The sequence below is a fragment of the Emydura macquarii genome, unplaced genomic scaffold, assembly GCF_026122565.2.
Source record: "Emydura macquarii macquarii isolate MOO-44397 ecotype Brisbane River unplaced genomic scaffold, CSIRO-AGI_Emac_v2 contig_2676, whole genome shotgun sequence".
NCBI lineage: Eukaryota > Metazoa > Chordata > Testudines > Chelidae > Emydura > Emydura macquarii.
The window spans coordinates 16,363,691-16,387,985 of NW_027132813.1; the positions used below are offsets into that span (position 1 = coordinate 16,363,691).

General features: G+C 39.6%; 1 protein-coding gene across 1 annotated transcript in view; it reads left to right on the plus strand.

The window, feature by feature from the left end:
- USH2A (usherin) overlaps window positions 1–24,295 on the plus strand; it is a 511,874-nt gene that overhangs the window by 181,125 nt on the left and 306,454 nt on the right. The window contains exons 26-29 of the mRNA XM_067564962.1: window positions 6,816–7,089; window positions 12,826–13,029; window positions 13,126–13,206; window positions 15,622–15,807. Coding sequence (XP_067421063.1) covers window positions 6,816–7,089; window positions 12,826–13,029; window positions 13,126–13,206; window positions 15,622–15,807 — 745 coding nt within the window. The remainder of the gene's footprint in view (window positions 1–6,815; window positions 7,090–12,825; window positions 13,030–13,125; window positions 13,207–15,621; window positions 15,808–24,295) is intronic.

Consider the following 24,295-nt stretch of genomic DNA (forward strand, 5'->3'; position numbering starts at 1 on the left):
TGTAACTATCTTAAGTTACAAGAGTTCAATCATTTCCCTAAGGAAACTGTTTCACATCATAATCAAGAGCGTTTTTTAATAATCAGCAATAATTTATCATTTTTAATAGGAATGTAGGAATTGCCATACTGGATCAAACTAATGGTTCATTTTAGTCTATTATCCTGTCTCCAACAGTGCCCTATATCAGATGCTTCAGAGGAAGATACGAGAAAAAGCCTGCAGTGGGCAACTATGGAATAACCTGTATAGAGAGAGAGTTTCTTCCTAACCCCCATTAGGTTGAAGATAGTTTATGCTGTGAAGAATTACACCTTTTTCAAAAAGCTGTTTGTTTTGGATTTTTTTAGTTCAGTCTTTTAGTTTTGTTAAACTCTTCAGTTCTACAGGCAAATTGTGTGTTGTGAGAAATACTATTTCCTTTTATTAGTTTTAAATGTGCTGCCTTTCAATCTTATGAAGTTGCTCCTTGTTCTTGTATTATGAACGAAAGTGAACAGAAGGGTCCAATCCAATTCTTGCATACCATCATTAATTTTATACCTATAATATGTCCCTTCTTATTTGTTTCCTCTATACATCGAAACATCCCCAATCTCTTCAGTCCTCTTGATAAAGAATATTTTATGTTTTTAATCATTTGCATTGGCCATCTCTAAATTTCCTTTATCTCTGCTATATCCTTTTTCACGTAGAGTGACCAGAACTGAACATAGATTAGGGCCTTTTTGGCAGGCTTCCTCATTTATTTGTTGTTGTTTCTGTATCTTTCTTTTTAAATGTTAATGTCACAGTCATGGGTTTTGGTACCTTTCCTCCTCCAAGGATGTTGAACTTAGTTACATTGTGGTCACAGTTACTTGGTGGTTCAACTACAGTTACTTCTTGAATCAACTCCTGTTTGTTACATAGGATTAAGTTAAGAATGCTCTTTCCTTTTAGCTGTTCCATGAAGCAGTCATTTAAGGTAACAATAAATTGCTTCACTATGCCTTGTCCCATGGTTACATTTAACCAGTATGTATGTCGTAAATTTACATCACCCATTATTGTTTTATTAGCCTTTGTTGCCCCCTGGATCTGTCTCAACATGGTTCATTCAGCATCCTTTTGCTGATCTGGAGGCTAGTAATATAATCCTACTAATATGTTTGTATTTTCATGACTTGGAAGTTGTATCCATAAAGATTCTACTGTGTGGACCTTTCCACTCAGAATTATCTCGCTAGATTCTAGAGATTCTTTTTGGGGATGGTGCTACCGCTCACAATCTCTATGACCTAATCTACTTTCCTTGTATAGTTTATATCCAGCCATTACCGTATCTTATTGATTTTTGTCGTTCCACCATTTCACTAATGCCTATTAGATCTCATTGCCAGACATTTTAATTCACCTATTTTTTTTTTAAACTTCTGGCATTCATTATGTAAGTATTTATATTTTGTGATCAGTATCTGGTTTTTATCTAACTCCTTAGTCTGACATTTGTTGATTGATCAGAGTTTACCTCTGTGATCCCAACCCATCCCCTGTTCCAGTTCATCTATAATTTCTGTTTTGTCTGTAATATTACTGACATACTTAGCAAATGTGTTTGCCTGACCTGTGAACTCCTCTGCCCTGTCAGCTTTCCCCCAGCTCCTAGTTTAAACAAGTCCAAAATCTTACTAATTTTCAATGACAGAGGTCTGGCTAATTTTATTCTATTACTCTAATTAATTATTTAATATAATAGTGCTGCCCAGGAACTGTCATCAGGATTCTGGCCCCAGTGTCTTAGGCACTGTACTAAATAGGACCCTTCAGGTAGAAAAATTTTCATCAGCTTTACACACATACTCAAGTATTTGCAGGTTTGGGATCATGTGATCCTTGCCACAAAGAAATTAGAGGTAAAACCCTTTGGGCAGGTGCTCTGTTTGTACAGCACCTAGCACAATGGGATCTTGGTCTATGCCAAGGGTCCTAAGATGCTATGGCAACACAAATAGTTAATAATAATAATAATAATAATAATATATCAATTTGTACAAAACTAAATATTTCTTCTCCATCCTTAATATTTACCAAATCTATTATGTGTAGATTGTTGCTATATTTTCTAGAGAGACAAGGTGAGTGAGGTAATATCTTTTATTTTAGACCAACTTCTACTGGTGAGAGAGAAAAGCTTTTGAGCTACAGGGAGTTCTACTTCAGGTCTGGGAAAGGTTCTCAGAGCCTCACAGATAAATACATGATCAAACAGATAGTGTAGCATAAGTAGTTACCACATATTTCGAGAGACCATTCAAGGTAATGTGGCCCATTAACACCGCTGTAGTCACAGGACAAAAAGGGTGGGTTAGTGGGTTACAGATTATTGTAATAAATCCAGCGTTTTTGTTAAGGCCATGATTTTTAGTGTCAAGCAAAGTTATGAATTTAAGCTCCCAGGCTCATTTTATAAAAAGTGTTGTGCATGTTTCGTTTGAGGATAAGCACTGATATGTCAGATATGGGGTGATGGCTTAGTGAAAAGTGTTCACCCAGATGTGATGTGGTGTTTTTGTCTTTTATAATTTTACTGTGTGAGTTCATTCGAGACCATAGTGATTGTCTGGCTTCACCCACATAGTTGCTATTGACGCATTTAGTGCCCTGGGTGAGGTACACCATGTTGTGATAGGCATGTGTAGGACCCATGGATCTTGAAAGGTGTGTTATGGGGGGGAGGTATTGATCATTGTAGCGGTGGAGATATGTCTGCATCTTTTGCATCTGTTGTTCTGGCAGGGTCTGGTGCCACTTTGCATTGGTGTGTGCTGGTCTGTAGGGAGTTTGCTTCTGATGATGAGGTTGGGGGTTGTTTTGAAGGCCAGAAGAGGGAATTCAGGAAAGCTTTCTTTCAGGTTAGGGTTCCCACCAAGTATGGGCTGTAGTTGTTTGATGATACCCTGTCTGAGTTCCAGTGTGAGGTGGTAGGTGCCAATTAGAGGTATGCGGTCGGAGTCAGACAATCACTACGCTCTCAGATGAACTCACAAGAAAATGATAAAAGATGAAAACACCATATCACCTGTGGGTGAATACTTCTCAGATAGTGATCACTCCATTTTTGACCTGTTAGTCCTCATTCCCAAAGGAAATCTGCACAAAACTTTCAAAAGATGAGCCTGGGAGCTTAAATTCATAACTTTGTTAGACACTCAAAATCATGTACTGAATAGAGAGACTGGATTTATGGCTTATTACAACAATCTGTAACTCACTAACAACCCTCTCCAGCTGCTCCCTGCCCCATTCCTTTCTTCCCTCTGACTTTTACTTTTTCCTCTTGAAACTTCTGTCATAAATTAGAAAACAGCAATAAAAAACACCTTGTGTTGATATTTAAGATATATCTAATTTACAACTGAAACAGAAATTAAAGGGGCACCATTAACTTGAAATCCAGTTAGTTTTATTCCCAATTTTAAATTTAATTTTGGATATTATACTTGCCCCTTGACCTTTTTTGTTGCCTTTGCAGCCATATTTTCTTAATTTTAAGAGTCGTTTTTCTTTCCCCTTTTGTGTGGAAGGCTCACACAAATAGATAAAAATGATTATCTGACTATAAATGGTAAAAACGACTGTACAAAAAGCACAGTTAAATACACAAAGTAAGGGGAAAAAAATAATTTACCACTCTAAAGTCATTTTCTGTTTTAGTCAATTTAAGTGTTACAACTCAGTTGGTTATTACTGCACTGAAATGTGTGGTTGAATGTTTTCCCTGCCTCCATTTGCAATTTTCATCTCACCTCATCCCCTCACCTCAAGGAGGTTATGTAGAAAGTACATTTTCTAGCCCCTTGCTATCCGATGTTACAAACACACACAAGGATGTCAGAAGGGTTCTCTGTTTATTTAAGCTCACGAAAAAAGTTAACACTGAGTGGAATTGAGGCTTATAGCATGCTGCGCATAAATTATGGTGCTGTCATTGGGAGCCTTGATCAGAACAAACTTGCACTGGAAAATAGGTTAGAAGTCACAGCACTTTGGCAGGGTACCATTTTGGGTAATGGTAACCTGATTCACTCCTTCACACATTACCTTTGCCTGCATTATGGATTCTGTATTGGAGTGGGACATGTCTGTAGCTGGACAGATATATGGCATGATTAAGGATAAGTTTATGTCATGGAGGTCACAGAAGTCATGGATTCTGTGACTTTCAAAGACCTCTGTGACATTTTCTGCTTCAGCTCTGGGGCAGCAGGGCTGGAGCTCCCATCTGGCAGGGACCCCAGAGCTCTGAACCACTGGATCTGCAGCTCCAAGCCACCGTGGGTGGCAGGGGGCCACCAGAGCTCCAAGCTGCTGGCCCCGCAGCTCCGAGCCTGGTGGGTGACCCTGCATCTCCGAGCCACTGGCCCTGCAGCTCTGTGCAGCGGAGGGCCCCGTAGCTGTCAGCTGCTGCATTGGCGGATGCTGCCACCCCCTCCCTGCAGAGGGGCTTGAGGTCTCAACTCCCCCACTCATTTGGCTTCAGACATATACTCTGTTATCCTCCCCCCCAACCTATTATTTTTAGTAGAAGTCACAGACAGGTCACAGGCTACTGTGAATTTTTGTTTATTGCCCACGACTTGCCCTTGACTTTTATTAAAAATAACCATGACAAAATCTTAACCTTAAGTATGATAACCCAAAGCTACTTTTCTTTTACATGTGGTCTCTCCAGCTCCCTGTTCACTATGGATTCATATTTATTATATTATGTTTTTAGTATATGCAGTCAGTTCTTTTCATAAACAAATTGTAACAGATGGACTAATGCAGTATTTAATAAGAGGTAGTGTTGAAGTCTCTTTGCAAAATGAGGTATGCCATGTTCTAGTGGTGATCATGTCAGCCAGAAAAGTGAGTGAGCTTCAGGCATTTCTGGCTGAACCTCATTATGTGACATTGCATAGGGACAAGGTGATGCTCAGCCTCCACTCAGTTCATTCCTAATAGGATCTCAGAATTTCATCTAAACCAGTCAATCAACCTGCTTGTCTTCTTCCTGAAGGCATACTTGGCACCAGGAGAAAAGAAACTGCATATGCTAGATGTATCTAGGGCTTTGCTTTATTACATTGTCAGAACCAAACTGTTCAGACTGTCACCCCCATCTATTGCTAGCCGGAGCTGGGCATTCTAAAGGTCAGGCCATCTCATCATGAAGAATATAGAAATGGATTACAAAATGTATCTCACTGTGGTACCAGCCAGCTGCTGTACTTTTCCCACTGACCATCAGGACTTGCTCCACCAGAACACAAACATGCTCCACCTGCTTCAGGAATGTGCTAACATCAGAAGTCTGTAAGGCAGCAATGTGAAGTAATCCACTGACCTTCGTCAAGCACTATGTCCTCACCTTAGCTGCTAGGACATATGCCAGGTTTAGGAGAGCAGCACCTCAGTCTCTGTTTGACTGATTCAGCTGAAACTCTTCATTCCCACCCTCCTGAGTGTTTACTGCTTGCCAATCACCTACAGTAGGCTTCACACTGACACATGCTCAAAGATGAAAGAACGGTTACTTACCCTACAGTAACTGTGGTTCTGTGTTGTTGTCAGTGTGGATCCCATGACCCACCCAGTGTCCCTTCTTTTTGGAGTCTTCATCTATCAAGAGCTTCAGATTGTGAGGGAAATGAGAGAGTGTCATGGCTGCTCTATCCTTTATGCCCTTACATCAGAACACCAGGAAGCACAGGGCACATTTGCAGTCTGAACAGACAGAGCTGTTCAAAAGATCCCAGATCTAACACACATGAGGTGCCTGTACATCGGCAGTGGGATTCACACTCACCACAGCATCTTGAAGAACCATATTTGCTATAGGGTAAGTTAGCGTTTTTGGACACCTGGAGTAATTGTTACTAAAATGCAATCAAAATATAAATACTTTAATGTGAGATATCACTGGTGTTCTCCATTTCTCAAAAATATATAATGTCTGCTTTCCTATAAGAATGCTAAAGATATATATTTAATTTGGTAGTCTTATTTCACATAATAAGATTTGTCATGGAAAATGAAATGTATTTTTATGGACTTATCTATTTTTTTGTTCACAATTGTCATATTTAAAATTATCCAAGTTCTGTACTAGTCAATTTGGAATCTCAAAACAAAATTGCTGTTGCATCCCAGACAATCAGGATAAACAATTTGGCAGTAAAGCATATGGAAATTTTACTTCCACAGTGAAAATATAGGTAAAATGTATTCATATTTGAAAGTTGATATGGTAATCTAAAAAAAACACATACAGAAACAATTATTTTAGAGAAGTAAAACAATAAGGATGAAATATGGAATCAATATGTTATTGTACACATTTGAAATTGCATTCACTAGATAATTAAAAGGAGCTTAATCAGGTCTGACATTTAATTTCCTTATTGTCATGTCACATTTTTCCAAAAATTAAACTGACAGAAAAAATGGTGTTTTGTCATTTTCAAAAAAGTCAAGTAGAAAGACAGACTTTAAGTGGTTCTTTGCTCTTCAGTCAATTATACTGCTGTTGATGCTGAAGTCCTAAATAGGTTGCAAAAAAAATAGATATTTTTGGTTCAAGTCAAATTGTGTCATTAGCTAATATAAGTGTACTTGTTAAATTTGTTATATTCTGTGTTAACAATTGTACTTTCATTACAATTACCTGTAGAAAAAATGTTTTTGTACTCTTCCTTAAGTTGAATGTCTTAATGTCTGTAATACGTTGACCTTTTCCTCCTCTGTGCCGGCTGTCATTATAGAAATGTTTCGTTTGTTTTAAAATACAGATTGAGCTGCAGAGTGGAATACTGAGCTTTCTGTTAAAAACTGGCACTGTCTTTTCACAAGTGGATCTCTGGGTGGGGCTGTCCTATTGTGATGGAAAGTGGAAGAAAGTAACAGTGAAAAGAGAAGGCTCAATAGTTTCTGCGGGTATGAATGAACTGACAGAGCATGTTTTGGAACCCAGTACTCAGCAACTGAAAGTAAACTCTCCAGTCTATGTAGGAGGAATCCCCTCTGAGCTACAGAACTTCTATAAAGAGCTAGGATTAAAACAAGGTAAGGAAATCCAAGGAAAATCCAGAATTGCAGGAACTGGTGTTTAGTAATTCTGTAGTCAGTTGTCTTTGCTCTGAGTTGGTACTAAACATGCACCAGTACAGTGTTAGGGGGGCGTTTCAACAGTGTAGTGTTTTTTCAAGTCTGAAGGGGAAAAACAGCTGTTGTTGTTCCATATTTCTGTTAACATCACCATCCGTCCACCCTATCTATCTAAACTTCTTGTTCCAAGTCTAACATTTCAAAGACCACTTAGATTTCACCTGCGCCTTAGCTTGTCTGCAAAGTCAAGATGATTGCATTCTGTTTTACATATCAGTTGTTCATGACTAGAGCTGTTAGATTGAGTAAGGGCTTGTCTACATGTAAAACTGTGCAGAAGCACAGCTGTAGTTCAGTGAAGACACTACCTATGCTGATAGAAGTTCTCCCATCCAGTAGGTAATCCAGCTCTCCAAGAGGCAGTAACTAATTATCCCATTGACTTGGTGCTTTCTACACTGGGGTTAGGTCACTTTAATTACATTGCTTTCTTTTTCACTAGACCCAAGTTATGCTTTGTCCATCTGTACCCTTTTTGTATTTTGGCCTCTTAGAGAGGCAGATGTTATAATTCCCTAATTTTCCTTAGCAGTACCCCAATTCTGTATGACATACGATTTATAGGCTGTTACATAAGCCTTTGGGTAAAAGAAGTACTACTCATGTAGAATCCAGGTGGGGGTGCTTTATCTTACTGTCTTCTATGCAACATAATGTAAAATAATAAATCTTATAATCTAAGTAGTGAATATATAGTGTATCAATTAAATATGTTATATAAACCCTAAATGATCAGTCCTATTTTTTGTATGCTATTAAAATCTTCTCACCTTTGTGGTGTCTTAAGCAATCATATTCAGACCAGCTGCAGCAGAAAAATATGAAGTGCTAACTTCAGCTGCACAGGCAGAAAAGCTAAAATCTTCTTCAAGAGACGGATTTTCACAGTACTTTCACTCACACAAGTCCCCTCCATGATCTGGAATGATAACATACTCAACCAGTGAAACACAAGATAGCCAGATTTGATCACTGAAATGCCCTCCATTGAGTAGGACACTGCTATATGTAGCTGCTACTGAGAGCTGATTAATCATTTCACAGGCATTGCTTAAGGTAGTCAAAGTATGCATTGTGTACAAAATTTTATAAGTGGGATTTTATGGACCTGCCAAATGTACCTGGCACAGGACCAGGAGAAGGGGACACAAAAATATTTCAGCTCACCTTTGTGCTTCCCCGGTTCTGGGACAGGCTTAATCTCTGGTGCAAAATAGAGTAATTTTTGTTTGCTCTGTTTCACACTCAGTTGTCTGTCGCACCTGGTAAGAGGAATCATCTGGAAGCAAAATGGCTGCAATGTGGCCATAAACCTGACCCTGTGAATTTTGGCCTCTTTTTTGTTTATTTGTTTTTGTTTAATAAGGTCTTTGCAAATAAACCCTGTTGTTTATAAAGCTATTCATTATTCATAATTTATTTTCATATATCAAAAGCAATCAAATGGAAGCCAGTAGATTATATGCGAATTATCAAATGTTGGTATTCAATGTTGAACATCTAAAGTGGGGTAAATACACATGTTGATGTCGCATATCTGTATTCCAGTAAATCACAGACAATTTTTCAAGCTTTTTGAATGTATAGATAGGGAAAAGTTCAAATCAACCCAAATCACTAGTATTCACAAGTAATTTAGAAATGTTCTTTCTAGTATTCAGCAGCTGTAGTTATCATAATATATTATAACCTACCCCCAGGCCTTATATACATCATTTTTCTGCTCCAAAAGGGATATCCTTTCTTCATGTCCCATTAATGCTATACCTTACCAGATGGTATCATTTCTGAGTTGAGGCAGTCCCAATTCCTGTAGCCAAGGGATCTATGAGCAATTAATCTAGGGCCAAACATTATCAAAGGTGAGTGTCTAAAGCACATATTTAGGCACCTAAGTAAATTTTATTCTGATTTTCAAAAAAATGCTGAACATTCACTGACTTGAGATGGGAACTGCAGCTGCTCAGCACTTCTGAAAATCAAGGCACCTATTTAGGTCCCTAAATGTGGATTGAAGTGAGCAACTATAGGCACCCATGTTTGAAAATTTTGGCCTATATTCATATTTTTAACTTGTCTGAGTTTATCACGTTCTCAAAGGTAGACTCTCCGTTTGTATCAGAGTGACCAATTGGAATGAGAGTATGTGATGTTTTGGGGATCACCTGGACCAGTAAGAGGTTCTGTCACTGCCTGCCCTGTAACCTTGGGGTGCCTTAATGCTGTACAACTTTGGTTCAGATCCCTGACACCAGTAGCCTGCCCAGAAGCACAAAGTTTCACCTTGCAGGGTGACACCAACAGCCTGTCTGGTCCCAAGTCTCCTCAAATCTGTCCTTCCTGAGTTCTTAACTACTGGACACTTGGACTTTTCCCCTCTGTTTCATCACCCCTGAAGGTATGAAACCAGCCACCCAGATAGCAGTTTACTTTGGTCCCCACGTTCCACTCAATTTGTACAACAGAGACCTGCTCAGGGTAAAATAAACAAAAGGTTTATTTAATAGAAAAAACACAGATTCAAAGATGAAATGGTACGGGAGAGCAAATGTACACACAGCAAATACATAGACATAAAGAAGTAAGCTCAGGCTTTACACTTCCGTATTAGATAAAATCCCTTTTCTCATAAAAGTTACTAGTTGCCTTTGAACAGTTTCCCAGTATATCCCCTAACTATAAGAGGGATCCAGCGTTCACAGACAGCTTCCCAGCTAGAGACTGCCCCTCAGTTTTTGAATGCAAGTCCTCAGACACAAGCATGCTTTTAAAAGGCTTCTCCCCCTCTTTCTCCCTCTCTGTCTCCACCCCAACCCAGGGGCTTGTCTACACTGTAAAGGCTGCAGCTGTGCTGCTGTAGCACTTCAGAGTAGACACTACCTACACTGACAGGAGGGGTTCCCCCATTGGCCTAGGCAATCCACCTCCCTGAGAAGCAGTTTCTAGGTCAACAGGAGAGAATTGTCCTGTTGACCTAGGGCTGTCTACCCCGGAGGTTAAGTCATTTAACTATGTCACTCAGGGTTGTGGATTTTTCACACCCCCTGAGCAACATAGTTATACTGACCTAATTTCCTAGTGTGGACCAGGCCTCAGATCATAGTGACTCATGTTTATTCAGCATGTGGAAACCCCTTCTTGACTAGAAAATGGGGATGTCTCAATGTATTTCCATTAAAGCTAATGGCCTGACCTTGTTTTTTTCCTGGACTAGACAATGGATAGTTACTTGGCACAGATTATGTGTAAACTTGGGAGGTGCCTCGCACTGTCTGCTCACTCACTGCTGTGAATTGGAGTTGAAGTTTAGGTGCCCAGTTCTCTCTCTACATAAATAACTATAACCTATGTACATATCTCATAATGATTATTAAGTTTAGAACATTACAGGCTTTTATAAAAGATCTTAATCAAGTCATTTTTATAGCTCAATAATGTTGTATACAATACGTTGTTTCAGCTACTTATTCTTTGAGGTTCGGCTCCCCACTTGTCTCCCCTTGGGGAGTCTGGACCATGACTGTCACAGAAGCATTAGTCAGAAAGAGAAAATGTAACTAAAGTGGCATGTTTCTAGGTAATATTTTAGGACACATAATCTAGAAAGTATTATAAGGTGCATTACTCTTTGTTTCTCTTAATGTAATTCAAATATGAAAGAACCTGATGTTACAAGACTCTTGTATTTATAATCAGCAGAATGATACATATCAGGATCCTACTATTGACAATGTGTTCATTTCATATTTTTGTACTTTATACCATCTACTGTAAAGTACAGCTTTGCATTTAATTCCAATTTTTCATTGTTGGGATACGCATGGGAGCCTAGCTGGCTTCAGAGAATGGCAGTGGGGTATGGAGACTGTCCCAGCTTGGTAATGACCAAATATTGTTACCAACTGATGGTTGTTTAATGGTCTGTTTGAAAAAGGTTTGAGCATTTGTTCAGTTTACCTCACAAATAAGGTATCCACATCATAAAACCGTGTGACAATTGCCATTTATTACAAGCCTTGTTGGGAAATTCAGTTAGAATCAACGAATGATTATCTAACCTGTGGAGGCAGTACTTACAGATCAATGTAGGGATGTTTGTGGAAGCTTGCACTATAATTTCCTGTGCTGCAATTGTCTGAGAATAAACAATAGACATCAGTTTCCAAAATAATTAATTGAATACATTGATTAAAAATGAGTTATAAGGACTACTATCTCAATGACAAATAGAGAGGAAGGGATGGTCCAGTAGTTGAGATGCTAGCCCGAGACATGAGTTCAATTGCCTGTTTTGCCACAGACATCCCATGTGACTCTAGGTAAGTCACTTTGGGTTTGTCTCCATGAGCATATTGCTCTTGATAATCTGAGGTGTGAATCTGCCCCTCACTAGTTTGCCATGCTCTCACTGTCCATTGAGGGCCCTGCTGATGCACATTAACAGTTTGTTAATGCATTTTGATCTAGTCCTGTTTCACAGAGGACTAGGTCAAAGTGTAATAACAGTTTATTAATGCACATCAGCAAGGCCCTCAATAGACAGTTAGAGGGCATCAGGCTAGTGAGGAATAGAGTCAGAACCCATCTAGCCATGCACTAAATATTTGTGTATACAAGCCTTTGGTGTCTCTCTGCTTCAGATTAATCTCGCAGGGTTGTTATAAGGATAACACTTTAAATATTGCAAGGCATACGGCTACTATGGTAATGGAGGCCATAAAAAAAAAAAAAAACCTTAGATAGAAATATTGGATTTTCCCAAGACCTAAATTATAGTTATTAATTGTATGAGAGAATGAGCAACCTATTTTTTAATTTCCAGAGTTAATTTTAAAAATATTCAAGGCCTCTGTTCCAGTTACTATATTATTTTATATTATTCTAACTACTGGCTATTGTACCATATTTAGGTCGTAGTATTATTTTTGCATTACTTTATGAAAAGGTGCATTTCCTTTGTAAATTAAATCATAGAAATGTCTAGAAAATTGTACAGGGGCCATATTTAAAAAGGTCCCTATTGTGAATAACTATATTTAATACATCTGTAATGTATGTAATAAGCTATATTTCTAGCGTTCAAGTCACATACAATTTTGCCTATGAGTGAGAAGTCTTGGGTTATATTTTTATGGTATGTTTGTGAACGAGGTACCAAGTGCGCTCTTGTTATGATAATCTCTGTTATGCTGATGATTCCTAATATTCAAGTGTATTTGCTGTCATCTATAAGCTCTTAGCTCGAGTGACTAAGGATATAATGCAAATTTATGAAATATCAGTGAAATACAGGGGCTGACCCCCAAATTTAAAATCAATATTTGGCATTGATTTTATGTTAATAGTTTTGAATGTATAGACTGAAGAGGCAAAATAAAGTTTGGGGTTTTTTCCCACTGGGATTGGCACATTTACTAATAAGCATATATTTCACTATGGCAGGAATTCAACACTGAAACGTTAGGCTTCTTTACCAACTTAATATGTAAAAAGTTTACTCAAACATAAATGGAAAGTTAATATTTACTCCTACCTCCCCTTATCACAGAAAATGTGGCATTGTAAGGAACAAAAATGATTCTTAATTAATGACTGAAGCCCTTTATGTGATACTAATCCCTTACTATTTGCTAGGTTTCGGTGGTTGCATGAAGGATGTTAAATTTACACGAGGTGCTGTCGTTAACTTGGCATCTGTGTCCAGCAGTGCTGTCAGAGTCAATCTGGATGGATGCCTATCAACTGACAGTGCTGTTAACTGCAGGGGAAATGACTCCATTCTAGTGTACCGAGGCAAAGAGCAGAGTGTTTATGAGACTGGTCTACAGCCATTTACAGGTAACACATTGGGCCCTTAAATGAAATGTTACATTTTTATTTCATTCGGCATTAATAGGTTCTTGAGTTCAATCTTTTTCTTTCTTTCTTTTTAAGAATACCTGTACAGAGTGGTTGCCTCAAATAATGGAGGATCAGTATCTAGTGCCTGGAGTCATGGTCGGACAAGAGAATCGGGTAAACATAATTCCTAAACTTATTTATTTTTATATTTTATAAGTTATCTAATGTTAAGATGTTTACTGGAATTGGATCCAAATTGTACTCCAACAATGCAGAGACCTGTACTGCTAAAAGATTTTCAAGCAGCATTGCTTTATGGTCTCCCCAATTATACCAAACTCTTCTTTAAAAGATATGATATAATTTCAAAAGCTGCTTTGAACATATTCACCAGAGTAAATATTTGACTTGCAAATGCATTGCTTATGCAGCTTAATGTCCCCATTTTGTCTACCACACAGAAGAGAGCAAACATAGCCATGTTTTTTTCATGAATTATCTTACCACAGTAAGTTTTACCATAAATTTATATTTACAATCTGACCACAACTCTGTGCAGTTACATGCTCCCAAGAGCTGGAGAATAATTGCACTATTTAATTATTTTTGAGTCAGTTTTGTTGTGTCCCTTATGAGAAGACCATCTGCTATCCTGTACCTTACTTTGCCCTGTGCTATATTTCAGAACTAATAAAATCAATATATTGCTGTTGTATTATCAGTAACCTGAAGCTTTCTTAGAATATCATATTGTTACTTTCCATAGGAACAACAAATATTTTTTACTTATGCCCCTCTCACCTCCAACAAAGGTTGCATTTATTTAATGAGTCTAATAAGGTCACTAAAAAGAGGATATTTGATGTAGGGAAAGCAGAGTGATCTTCGTCGACAGGGCTTGGGAGAGCACGTATATTTACAGCAAACGTGTCATCCACCGTCCTGCCATAGTGTTCCATGGGCCTTTCCTCTGCATCTCTTATGCAGTCATCTGTGAGAAAGTTGTTACTTGCAGACCTTTACTTGGTGTAACAATATCTAATAAATACTTAAAGGTTTTGGGAAATGGGATGAATTTTTTCATTAGGGATTGTATATGTATATGAGGTTGCCTTTCCACTTCTTTTAAACATCTTCATTTTCTTTTTTTAATCCTCTGAAGTGATTAAAAGCAAAGGCCAATGCGAAAGACCTTGCACAAGCCCAAATTTTACTTCTGACTGTTGTATGCAGTTATTAATTTATTTTCATATGTGACAGGGTGCTCTGTGCCTTAAGGGTAGTGGGTCCTAATGCTCAGCCCACTCTGTCATGTGGCATAGCCCTTTAGGAGTTTGAAAGGTCCAATTATATAGACAAGTACCTGGGAGATATTAGGAGAGAGGACACAAGCCTGGGAATATCAAGTGTTTGGGAGGAAATCCCATTATTGTTTTTTTAAAGACCTGGGGCCAGGAAGCTGCAAGAAGGGGACCAGCATAAATGCTACCTGCTCTCTTATAGCAGGGCAGGCACCAGAAGACGATGGCAGGGAAAGACTAGCCTGCTCAGCACCCTGAAGGCTTATCAAGGAAGAGGGGGTCAGATGAAGGAGAAGCTGGCAAAGGCCCTACAGCTGAATGACCCGGAACTCAGCTCCAGAGAGTAAAGCTGGGGAGACTCCTGGTTAAGGAGACAGTGGGGGACTAACTAATACAACCCGGTTTGAAAGAAAAGAACTGGGTACTCCTGCTTAAGGAAGGACTGAAAAAGAATAACCCAGAGAAGGAACTGGGGAGGGTTTCAGAAACAGACTGTGTTACAGGCTAGGAAAGAAGAGTCTTCTGAAGGAAGGAGCCATAGACTGCTAGTTGAACTGACCCTGATGCAATGAATGTCCCCAGCTGTATCTGAGTAAACTCCTGCTTATGCTTGTGGCTGTCAGTCATAAATTAGACCCTCAGAAAGAGGGGGGCTCTTTGACAAATTTGTCTGTCTGGGCTCTTTTCTAATCTGGGTAAAGAGAAGTGGGCTCACCTGCGACACTATGCCTGACTGAAAGAGGGTACACTGAGGTGACCTCCAGACAATCACACCATATTTTCGTATGTTTTAAAAATTATTTTGAAGTTCTTGAATTTTGAAAATGAAACTGCATGCTTTGAGAATTTGATCGTATTTGCGATGTTTTGTGGCTGATGCGCCTGAGAGAGAGGTGTCAAACCCCTATGTATAATATCGGTCTAATCATCTTGCTTTGTTCAGTTACATCATTATATTGCTTGAACTCGTTAGCTGCCTACAATCCACCTCCTCTTTATGAGTGATGTTTAAACACATTTGATACATTTCAATGTTTTTGGAAAACTTGAAGTAGACAAGAAAGAATGTTATGTAGATGGAGTTTTGATGGTTTTGAAATATAGCTTAAACTGAATGGCTCAAGATGTGCAGTCATATTAAATCAATGCTGAAAAGTTACAACTCTAATAAATTGTATTTATGCTAATGGTTCAGTCTGATTTACTGCAGCCATTAAAAGTGAAGAATAGGGGCAATAGTCTTCTCAGAACTGCCATTTTCTCTATTTTCTCTTTTATCCTTCTACAGTCCCAGAAAATGTGCCAACTCCCTTAAGAATTCACAGCATAAATGGTTACAGCATTGAGGTGACTTGGGACAAACCTGCTGGGGTCATAGGTGTAATTGAGAAGTACATTCTGAAAGCATACAATGAGGATGGTCCCAGTGTACCCACCATCAGTGCTGAATTTTCTGACACTACTACGCTCACAGGTAAATGTTGCTAAGTACTAGTTTGAAGGGGTAGGCAATAAAAAAAGATGTATATAACTTATTTTGTCAAGCTGAAAAATATTAGTTTGTACTGTGTAGTATATCCATCTTTGTGTGTAAATAGCCTAAATTGAGTGTGTATGTGTGTGCGTGTGCATGTACAAATATTGATTTACTTCAAGAGCAATAGAAATAAAATATAGTTTAAAAGCAGAAAGGTATTTTTTACCCAAATACATTTTTGTCATTCTATTGCCATTGAGTCATTGTGTGTGTGTTTGACTATCCTCAGTGATTTTTCTTTCTCCCTCTTCTTGCTATCCCAGTTCCCTTAGGGATTGATCCTGTGTGGTGCTGCAAACACTTTAAACATCTGGGTAACCCTGATGACTTCAGTGAGACTACTCGCATGCTTAAAGTTAAGCATGTATTTAAGTGCTTTGATAGATTGGGCTTGAGTGTCGCACTTGCAGGGTGAGCCATTACTGGGTGAAAGATTTTTTTTGCCAGTGTCAGGAATAGTCTTCAAGATTAGGAATGTGCGGCAGAAGCAGCTTTATTGGATCGGAATGTTTTTTATAGGCTGGGGCTCTTTTCAGCAACCTCTAAGAGGGGGACTATTTTGTGGGTGGGGACAAACTCTGGAATCTTTTCTGCTGCAAAATGATCACTGAAGACTTGGGGACCCTCTCTCCTTGGCAATATATGTCAGAGCTGGCTTCCTGCTTTTCCCTTTGCCAGTACAATCTCTTCTTTATGTGGATTGCCCACTCTCTCCCTGGTGTTATATGTTGAAGACTTGATCCCTTGTGTGAACCAAACTCCTCAGCTGGACTTTGTTGTCTGTGAAGACTCAGGAGGGCAGTAGTCAAAATCTAATTTTCCAGAGTGTAATGAATAAGACTTGTTTAAAAATTCCCTAAAATTAATTATATAATTAATCAGAATTAAAAAATGCCAGCAACATATTAGCCAAAGGTGAAGGCTTGGTTTGGCTCAGCTTTGAACAGTATTGCGTAATCTCAGGAAGTCTTCTCCTCAGGCATTATACTACTACTGATTTTCTCAAACCAGTTAATATAAGCTTCATGTCTGTGCATAAATATGTATATTTTGTGTACTGTATAAATATATATTGTATTGTGTGTGTGTCTATTTCTGAGACAACGTTCACATATTTTACTTTCCTCAAGTTGAAGTTTCTTCGGTTACTTCTGGGTGGTGTGGTGACTATAATAGTCATTGTGTTTTATTTATTTATTTTAACTAATTAGCCCACTGGCTGAAAATTATCCAAGCTGTAAGGCAATACCAAATATATTAGCAGAAATCAAGGTCCATTCACAAATGAGTCAAAAATCTAAAAAGGGGTAAATTAATCAGATAATTTATTCACAATGAATAGTTTGACCAGCATTAAAAATGACATTGGTTGATTTGTTGTCCTCATGCAGTTTTAATTATGTGTCAGATATGAAAGGGATAACATCATGCTGAACAGATAAGAGCTATTTATATATTACTTGTGTGATGCAGAAATAAAAAGGCATGGTTTTATGTTACAGGGGAAATATGCAGAAGGACAGTATAGGAACTGCATCTATTTTATTATAAACATATATGAAATAAATACATATCTTGAAAGCTACTAACAAGTTGCCACTTTAGGGTTCCAAGGCTTTTGTGCATTACAATAGGTAGCTACTGAATACTGTAAGACATAAAGAAAAAGACCATTCAGACAACTTTCACCCATGCACTGCTAATGCACTTTCACTTTTGCAAGCCTTAGAATATGGATATAAAACATTACTCTCAAGACTATGCCTGGCCCCTATGCAGGTTCTGAAGGGGAAAAGTACAAGGATACCCCTGTAAATGTTCTGAGCTCATAGAAACTTTAAATTCACTCACGTGTACAACAACTGTGCAAGAAAGGATAGTCCAGTGGTTATGGTGCTAGGCTAGTTTCTCTGTGCCTCAGTTTCCCACCTGTAAAATGGAAAACCAGCATTTCCCTATGTCATAGGGGTATTGTAGGATCAATACATTAAAGCCTGTGAGGGATTCAGATACAATAATAGGGGCTATGTAAATACCACAGACAGGTACTAGACAACCCAGGAGAGGTGGGTCTTTGACCACTGTCCCTTCCTAACTGATGATGTAGTGATTGCACTTCTACACACCAAGGAGCTCCAGGAAGTATTGTGCTGTAATGAGGCACAATGCTTCTCAGAGCTCCCACTGATACAGGGCAGAATGCATGGATCACAACTGAGTCAAGTAATGTTCTTTACATCTTTTTTTTAACTACCTAATCTTGAAGTTCTTTCTCCTTCTGGCTGCCTTAGCAGGTTGATTGCAATGCAGTTTACACAGCTGGGCAGGTCTGCAGGTGGCTGAAAATGTGTTAGGCAGGTGGCCACCTACTAATGTGTGAGTTAATATGGAGGAGATAGGAAGTCTCACAGGGACTGAGATTTTGCTGGCTGTTAACACAACTGACCTCAGATAGCAACAAGCCATAAGTGCAGGTTCTACTGTATCATGAATGCACATGTTTCTTACACAATAGATTCATTTTATTTATTTTACTGTTTAAATGACTAAGTGCAATTAATGTAAAGGGGCATTATCAAAATAAAACTGCTGAGTTAAAATAAATGTTATTGTGATCGCTGGATTGTAAAAACAGAGAAAATTTTTCAAATCTCATACATTTTTCATCATTTGTTTTCTGTTTACTTTTTGCACTTCACTCATCATGGACAGCAAAACTAGGCTTTATCAATTTCACTTTTGTTTCAGATCATTTTTGCTTTTTTGGTTCTGCTGGGTGGGCCTAGCGTTTTCATTGATATTCACAATACTATAGGGCAGTTTTAACATTTTTCAAAAATCCTGTTATTGAAATGATATTGAAAATGTTTATTATTTTATCAGTAGTATAGCACCAGGCATGGTACTTAAAAGACACAGAAATAAAACAAGCTCCCTACTTAGAAGAGCTTGCAGTTTATTTAAAATGTTTCTATGAAATTAGTTTTGTAAAAAGTTTGGGTTTTTTTAAACAAAATTTGGAGTCTACAAAGAGTTGCCCATTTCCCTATAACTGATTTATTGGGGATTTAAATGTATGTGTGTGCTTTATTAGGTTATCAACAGACAGGAGGTAAAGAGTCGTTTATTACCTCGCAATAGAAGGCTGCAACCACTGCAGTTATACTTTAATCAGTTCGAAAACTGGTGTTTCAGAAATATAGCAGGCTCAGAACCACATTCCTGTTTATTGGAAAACATTGACTCGCTAGAGACTAATCAGGACAGGTCTGTTTACAGGATGAGTTGTTTATCTGATGTTTGGAATCTCACTTTGAAAAGATATTAGAATGCTGCAAGACAAGAAGATAAGTAAAAAGTGACTAATAGTTAAGGCCCAATTCATCATTGTCATGTGGCCCTCTTTTTGTTACCTTGATAGATGCAAGGTGGCTGTAGGACACATAGGGAACCCCACAGGAATTCTCTGGATACAGCAGGAGCTAGGGTGACAGATAACATGTGTGAAATATCGGGACAGATAGTGGGGGAGTAATAGGCTCCTATATAAGAAAAAGCCCTGAATAGCAGGACTGTCCCTATAAAATTGGGACATCTGGTCACCCTTGCAAGAGCCCCGATGGACTCAGGGTTGCATTAGCCAGCCTTGAATCACCTCCATTACAGCCCCCAGCACAAGGGATTTTGAGCAGAGGCAGGTGTTGAGTTATGCTTAACTGACTAGCTTAAGCAAAACATACAATACCAGAAACCAATCTCTTTTTTTAATATACTTGGGTTCAAAGCTCTTGAAGCCCTTACTCCTCAGCTAAATAGAAATTTCTCCACCCCAACCCATCCCCATCCCCAAACACACGCACACTCAGAAATCCTCGCTGTGGAACTCAGTCAAATAAAATGGCTGCTCAATATGCAGTCTTCCTACCTCCTGCCATTTTGTGGCTTGGGGACCATCATAATATTCAGAGAGCCAACCTGGGATCCTTTCAAGGGTTTCACACTTCAGTCTCCCTATCATATCCTATTTTTATTCATGTTCTCAAACTGTACTTATCACTGTAGCGTGTGAGACCATGGTATCACCACACTTGCTCATGATGATGCACACTGGACATGACTTCCTTCAAATCCCACTGATACTACCCTTATTAAAATTGAATGTAAAAGTGAGCCACCATGCTGCTACTAGCCCTTTTGGCTGGAAAAAGGAAGCATCTGAGTATCAGTTTAATCGCAGGCTACTCCAGGGAAGTGTGGAGCACCACCAATAGGTAGAGCTGGGCCCATACCAAAATGCTAGATCCAAATACCCCTAATATTTGAAGGAAAAAATTAAACCCTGATAACTCAGTGGCAGGTTCTGCTGAACTGAATCAAAGCCCACAGATCTGAATATCCTTGAATTTTGAGGAAATCCAGTTCTCAACTTTGCAATTCAGGAACACACCTTTGCTTTGAGGTAGGAAACCACACTATACCCTCTTTACCTCCCTCCAATTGTTAATTTTCTTAATAACGGAACTAAATGTGGTGAAATAGCGTTTCTCCATCGTACACAAAATTATCATTACAATAATGCATGTTCCCATGCTTAGCTGCTTCAGAAGGTAGGATCAGACATGTCAGTCCTCTTTGGCTCTTCTTCTGTGAAAGTTCCCAGTTTATGTTACCTGGCAGCTTCAGCAACTGAGTCACAGAGCACAGAAAACCCTTTACATTTTCAGATATGACTCAAAATTTCTTTATCTCAAGACTTTCCTTTTAAGGTGTTTTTTTTTTCTTGGAGGTTTTCAGGCCTTTCGTGGGCATTTGGCTCCACCGCATACAGCAGCTCTCCTTCTGTCCCAGGCCCCAGGATGGCAGGGAAGCCGTCCAAAATGAAAAGGAAAGCCAGAAGATGCCACTTTTTCTCAGTTTTCTTGCTCAGTTTGCAGTCTTGCTTACAGGAGAAACTTTGTCCCTTCAGCTCCAAAGACTTTTCCTCTGCAAACAGTCCCATTAATAGCTCCTTCACTGGTTTCTGCTACAGAGATGGTACAGCAGGTCCCTTAGCTCTGTGAATGTTTGCAGTTCTATCAGCCTCCAGCTGGGGAATTTTTCCTCAGCCAGTAACACAGCAGCTCCAGAGGGGAGCAGTAACAGTGCAGTCCCAGAGGGAGGCTCCAGGAAGGCCCAATAGCCTGTTTTAAGCTTGCCTCTTTCTGACCAGCTTTTTCAATCAGTTCCAGTTCCACTTCTCCAGCTTCAGCTCTGGTCCCAGCCCTGTCTCTAAAGTCAGCCCCAGGCCAAATCAAGTACCCCTCCAGCTTCTCAGCCTCTGGATTTGCATGAAGAACCTTCAGCAGTGCAGCCTTTTTTCTTCTCTAGCACTGATGCAAGCTTGGCCTAGTCACCTGCAGTCTCTGCCTCAACCAGTGACTGTAGGAGATCCCACATTGCAAACAATACTTGAATTAGTAAAAGTGAGCTTGTTGTCATTCTTTTATAAGTCTAACATAGGGTAGACTCTACTTCTGAAGCCATGCAGTGGTGCTGGACCTCTGATAGACTCTTGGGTCTCCCTTCCTCCCTTGTTCTCATTCCCTTCATGTCCTATCTTTGTGCCTGTTGGGATCCCGTCTTCAGTACAGCTTGCCTCATCTCCATACATATTTAAAATCTAGACCGCACCCTAAGCTTCCTGGGATCTGGACCAGCCTTTGGCATCGTCAATCTTCATCATGCTTTCCCTAAAGCCTGGTCCAGGTGTCTACACCCCTGAGGAGTCTGGTGCATCTTTTCCGCAACGAGAGAAAATTTCAAGCTAAACACATAATGTAAACCATGTCTCAAGATATGCATGATGCTGCAGATTCATATTCTCTGCAATAAAATCCCAAATCCCCACTCTTGACTCTTTAGAAGCAAAAAGACTTAAACTCTAATCTTCTATCATCCAAACCTCAAACAGTTTTTCTTCCATTTCAGAAAGGAGAATTCAAAGCTATAAACCACTTGAAATAAGGACACGCAGTAAGACAACCAAAGAAAGAAATGGTTAACCAAGGATGCCAGCTTATTTTATTTGGTAAACTACCTATCACTTCATGTTGTCCAGGGTCAACCGTTCCCAGAAGAGACAAATCAAAATATAAATTTGCTGGAGCACAGGGATATTTGACTTGATGTCTTAACCCTTGTTGAAATAATATGTGATACATCAATACATTTCTGTGATAGTCAATTACATTACTGCTATAGTCAGTGAGAATAAACATGGGAGCACAAGGTGATTACAACAGCACATAAAAGCATGATGTTGTTAATAAGAGGGGCAGAATAAAATCTGCATCAGTTCAGGCCATACACATCAAAAGTAAGCTTTTTATAGAGGCAAACTTGTTGGCACTCAGCAGGCAAGCACTGGACCTGCAGAATGGAATCTCCTCCCACTGGCATTCAATGGTCTGCCACAGAAATTCAAAATACGAATACAGGGCCTGTCTCAAACAAACAGAATAGCAAGACCCAAGTGAGAGGAAAAAGCTGTGGGGACCACTGTTGCAATCCTGGTCTGTTGGATTGCTGGATTTATCTCCCTTTCCTCCTTTGGTGTCCAGAATACCTAGGCAAGTAAGATAAGAGAGAAAAATTCATTTTAATTATTCTCTTTTGGCCTTGGAAGCCCTGTTGTTTGGACCATCTGGAATGATCCCATTGACTCTTCACATCCCCACGTGGATGGATCTGTTATGTCAATTGTCCCTGCTACATCTAGCTGCAAGATGTTTCTGCAGTCCAGCATCTCCCACAATTCTGCTACACATTGCTACTCTCCCCTCTCCGCAGCTACCAGAAGGAGTTCAAAGCTGCAGTGCAGCTTGTACTGGCCATTCCCTCTTCTCCTGCTTGCCACCAGATCTTCTACCTCTGTGGCAGCAAACTGGAGGTTCATGCAGCTCCCATCCCTTTTCTTTCAACTTTATTGTTCTGGCAGATTTTCAGGTAGTTTCAGTGTTTCCTTTTGTTTTGCTTCAAGTCTCCTCCTCTTCTCCCACTGGTCCACTGTCTGAGCAGCACGGTTGTCATAGCTACCTGGAGACACTGGGCAAAATCAAAGAAGAGCTCTCTATACGAGGCAACTTTCTCAGCCTCAGCAGAAGGCAAATTATGCAAGTCCGCTCCCAGCCAGCCAACCCTAACTCTGCTAGGGCACAGGGCTCTGATTTGGACAGGCATGTTGGGTTCCCTACCTACCCAAAGTACCATGACTCCACCATGGACAAACTATACCAGGAAACACGGAGCAGAACAGATTTCATGTGGGTAAGTCCTGGGATAAAAACAGGATCACAAAGACAAGAACCCCACTGGAATTCTGGTCTCCTCTCCTGAAGTGGGTCATAGATTGCCTGGTGAGAAATGCCAGGTTCATAAATAGCTCCTTCACCCTCCTAATCCAGCTCAAGGAATTCTGGTAATGAGACTTAATTCCTCTCTGGGAGTGGGAGGGGTGGGACTAAAATGATGAAAACTCAGAGAGAGAACTCTCTAGAGGTCTTTGTGCATTGTGTAAAGCAAGCTGCAAGAAATGCCATTCTAGCCAGGCCTGGGAAGCCACTCCTGCAAAGAGCATCCAAAAGTAAAACATCCTGAAAAAACAAAATGGGGGGGGGGGGAGAAAGAACAACAACAAAAAATCCAGAAAGCACTCATCCTTTGATTGAGCCTCCTCCACCTTTATCAAGGAAAGGAGAATTCTCAGGCTCTGAATGTGAGCAGGGCTCTGGGAAAATTCAGCAAAAATCTTTTCCCTCCACAAAGTTTGAGACCTTGTGCAAAAAGGTAATGTCCATGATTCAGGTCCAAGCTGAACAGGCTCCTGAGGACAAGCCTCAAATAAATACCTCCTCTCAAAATCCTCCCCCAAGAATGTAGTTCCCCTGTGTTCCTCCTTTAAAGAGAAGCGGGAAAAATCAGACGAGTGGATTTTAAAAGCTGTAAGAGCCAAAATATTTTTATTCCTGATATTCCAAAGGGAGATGCCACAGTATCATCCATAGTAAGAGATGTGGTTATGCCAGTTGAAAGAGAGTTCTTTCTCAAGGACCCCACAGATAGGAAAGTGAAGGTCACCCTTAGAAGGGACTTGGAGGCATCCTCTGCCACTCAGAGCATCTCTCACAGCTACATGCTTTGTGAGAGGTTCCCTGTTTTGGTCAGAAGACCTCAGGGCCTTGAAGCACAGGGTTCACACTGACTTCAGCTCCATTTTCAAAAAAATTTACCGGTCAACAACATTTGTGGCTGACACCTCAAGGGATGCAATGAGGTTTTCAACCAGGGCCAAAGCATCCAGCTTAGTAGCCAGGAGTCAGATATGGTCTTTTCCTGGAAGGTAGACACTCAGGCATGACAAGTCATATGTGCCTTCAAGTTCGCAGGA